The sequence below is a fragment of the Anopheles darlingi genome, chromosome 2, assembly GCF_943734745.1.
Source record: "Anopheles darlingi chromosome 2, idAnoDarlMG_H_01, whole genome shotgun sequence".
Lineage (NCBI taxonomy): Eukaryota > Metazoa > Arthropoda > Insecta > Diptera > Culicidae > Anopheles > Anopheles darlingi.
The window spans coordinates 3,732,501-3,735,000 of NC_064874.1; the positions used below are offsets into that span (position 1 = coordinate 3,732,501).

General features: G+C 51.8%; 1 protein-coding gene across 1 annotated transcript in view; it reads left to right on the plus strand.

The window, feature by feature from the left end:
• Window positions 1–2,500, plus strand: part of LOC125951465 (nuclear pore complex protein Nup88) — a 47,756-nt gene that overhangs the window by 40,818 nt on the left and 4,438 nt on the right. The window contains exons 3-4 of the mRNA XM_049680327.1: window positions 1,375–1,500; window positions 1,801–2,203. Of these exons, the coding sequence (XP_049536284.1) occupies window positions 1,375–1,500; window positions 1,801–2,203 (529 nt within the window). The remainder of the gene's footprint in view (window positions 1–1,374; window positions 1,501–1,800; window positions 2,204–2,500) is intronic.

The following is a 2,500-nucleotide window of genomic DNA, read 5'->3' on the forward strand; positions in this document are numbered from 1 at the left end:
ATGACTCTACCGTCGTTTGTCAGTAGAACACGATCGGATGCAAATGTACAAGTGATGTTTTGCTCCCAACAACAATCCGGCGTGTGTGGGACAACTGTGGTTCTGCAAAACTTCCTCCCAACATCTAGTGCTCGCTGGATTCGCTGACGCGTCCTCATAAGCCCGAGCGTATAAAGCACCGTACGCGAAGTACACGGAGCACTTGGATTGTTCCTTCCGAAAAAAAAGGATTAAACCGATGCGAACCGCCACTGTTTGTGGTAAGGGACGTGTGCGAGCGTGTGTGCTGCTTATAGATTTTTATTTACATTTAAATTTATAAATTAATTTGAAGAAAATGCAAAATACATGTCGCCGAGAACGCTGAACCACGGTCGCGCAACCGAGCAGAAAGCTAAAAGTTTTCGATTTATTTGTGTTCAGCCGTCGAGCCGCCTGGTTGGGACCGAGTTGGTCCCGTAGGTCTGAGGTCGATGTGGATGATGGTGGCTTACCACCCAGCGCGGGTCACGCGGTGGTTAGGGGGTAGAAACCGAGCCGCCACACTGCTGAGCATCGCTGTCGAGTCGTGCTAGAGCATTAGGCCTTTTTTTCCTACCGACTACTACTGCCACTACATACTGAGAGAAAGAGAGAGAGAGAGAGAGAACGCGTGACCGAGGAGGACGAGATTTACCCGGCACCATCTCCACGAACATCATCACACTCACCGGGAAGCCAGCCCGGTGTGGTTAGTGTGGAAATTCGCGCTTGCCACCGTAGTACCTCACTTGGGTTCATAATTTTCTCTTTGATATCCGATGTTACCGCCCCGTGCCTATGATTCTCGATAGACCCTTCATCCTGAGTTGTTCCGAGTTTTTGCCGTCCCAACAAAGAAGGTTAGACCCCAGTCGTCGTGGGTTGAGTAGCGTGTGGTTCGCGTGAGGATTAATATAAGTCGAGTATATTTATGTATTTACACGCGGTTACGCCACACTCGCGTATGCCCGCGAGCGGAAAGTTTATTGTAAATGGAGTCTTTCTCTCCCTCTCTGCCGGCATCATAGTTTCCCGAGGTTTGGATTCACTAGTCCGCCCTCTCCATCCAATTGCCCTGTCGGATCTGGGATTCATATAGTTTTTGAACACTTTTGAATTATTTACCCCCAAAACAACAAACCAAACATCGTCAGCATCCGACCAAACCGGAAATCGGCTACGTACGTTTATGACCAAACTTTTAATGAGGCTTTGACCGTGTAGCGCTGTGGCGCTGGTGTATGAAAGGCACTGTGCGCATTTCAATCAGCGATCGATGAAAGGGAGAAATTCCTTGTTCTAACTAGCTGCTCTTATCGTGTTTGCTTTCCTTCGCACCTTTCCTCCCCGTAGGACGTACAATTTGGATGAGCATCTATTCACCGAAAGTGCAACGCTCGAGTTGCTGCAAATCCGCTGGCATCCGGCTTCACCGACCGACTCGCACTTGCTGGTGCTACTGTCGGACAACTCGATAAGGTAAGTACGACCAGGAAGCGGCTTCATTCCAGACCTTTGCGAAACCCAAGTGGCAGTGCATCGGACATAACCTCAAAAACCGAACCTCGCATCATTTATGTCATCACACAAGCCACCCAGTGCCCGCGCCAAGGTCTAGTCGAGGCCCCAACGCCGTCGTCGTCGTCGTTGGGACGGTCACTGGTCAGTGATGCATTTCTCAACGCGACGACCTGGGCTAAGGGCCTAGGCTAAGCGAGTGGCTGGAAATCGGGAAAAAAGAAAGTAATTGCCTATCTCGGATGGTGCCTGTATTTGCAGGGTCTACGACGTCGACTCGCTGCGGCATGTATGGCGAATTGGGCCGACACCGACACCGCAACCCGTCACTATTAGCGGTGCCGGTAAGGGCGGTGGAGACCCGAGCAGCACAGCCGCCGCTGCTGCTGCTGCTCATGGATCACCAGGAGCAGCAGTCGCCCCGGGTGCCGGTATTTCGGCGAAGCTTGCCTATCTGAACAGTCTGGGTGATACGGCTGTTGATTTTGACATCGCCCCGCCACGTGTGGTTTCTTCCACCGTCAGTGCCACCATGTCGACGACGTCAGCGACGGCTACGACGGCGACAACGACGATGTTCCTGTCAACGACGGTACCAGCGGTCACCACCGCAGCTACGAAACCGGCGCCTACTACACCCAACGAAGGAGGCGCCCTTATGAATGTAGGTTGCTGCTCCAACTACCTGTGTGTTCGCATTGTTTGCTGGCGTTCCCCCTTTTCATCATAGGAGGCCAAGCGTCAGGAGGCTTCTTTACTCTATCTCTCTCTCTCTCTCTCTCTCACACACTTCTTCATTCTATCTGACAATCTACGTATTGCTGTCCCACTCAATCCAATCCCTCTAGCCAAGCGGCAACACGACATAATGGGATGCTTTTCGATGCATTCCCCGGCACCGAAATGGCCATGAATATGGCGTAATATTGGTGCATCTAGGTTCCCCTCGGACGCCGTGTTT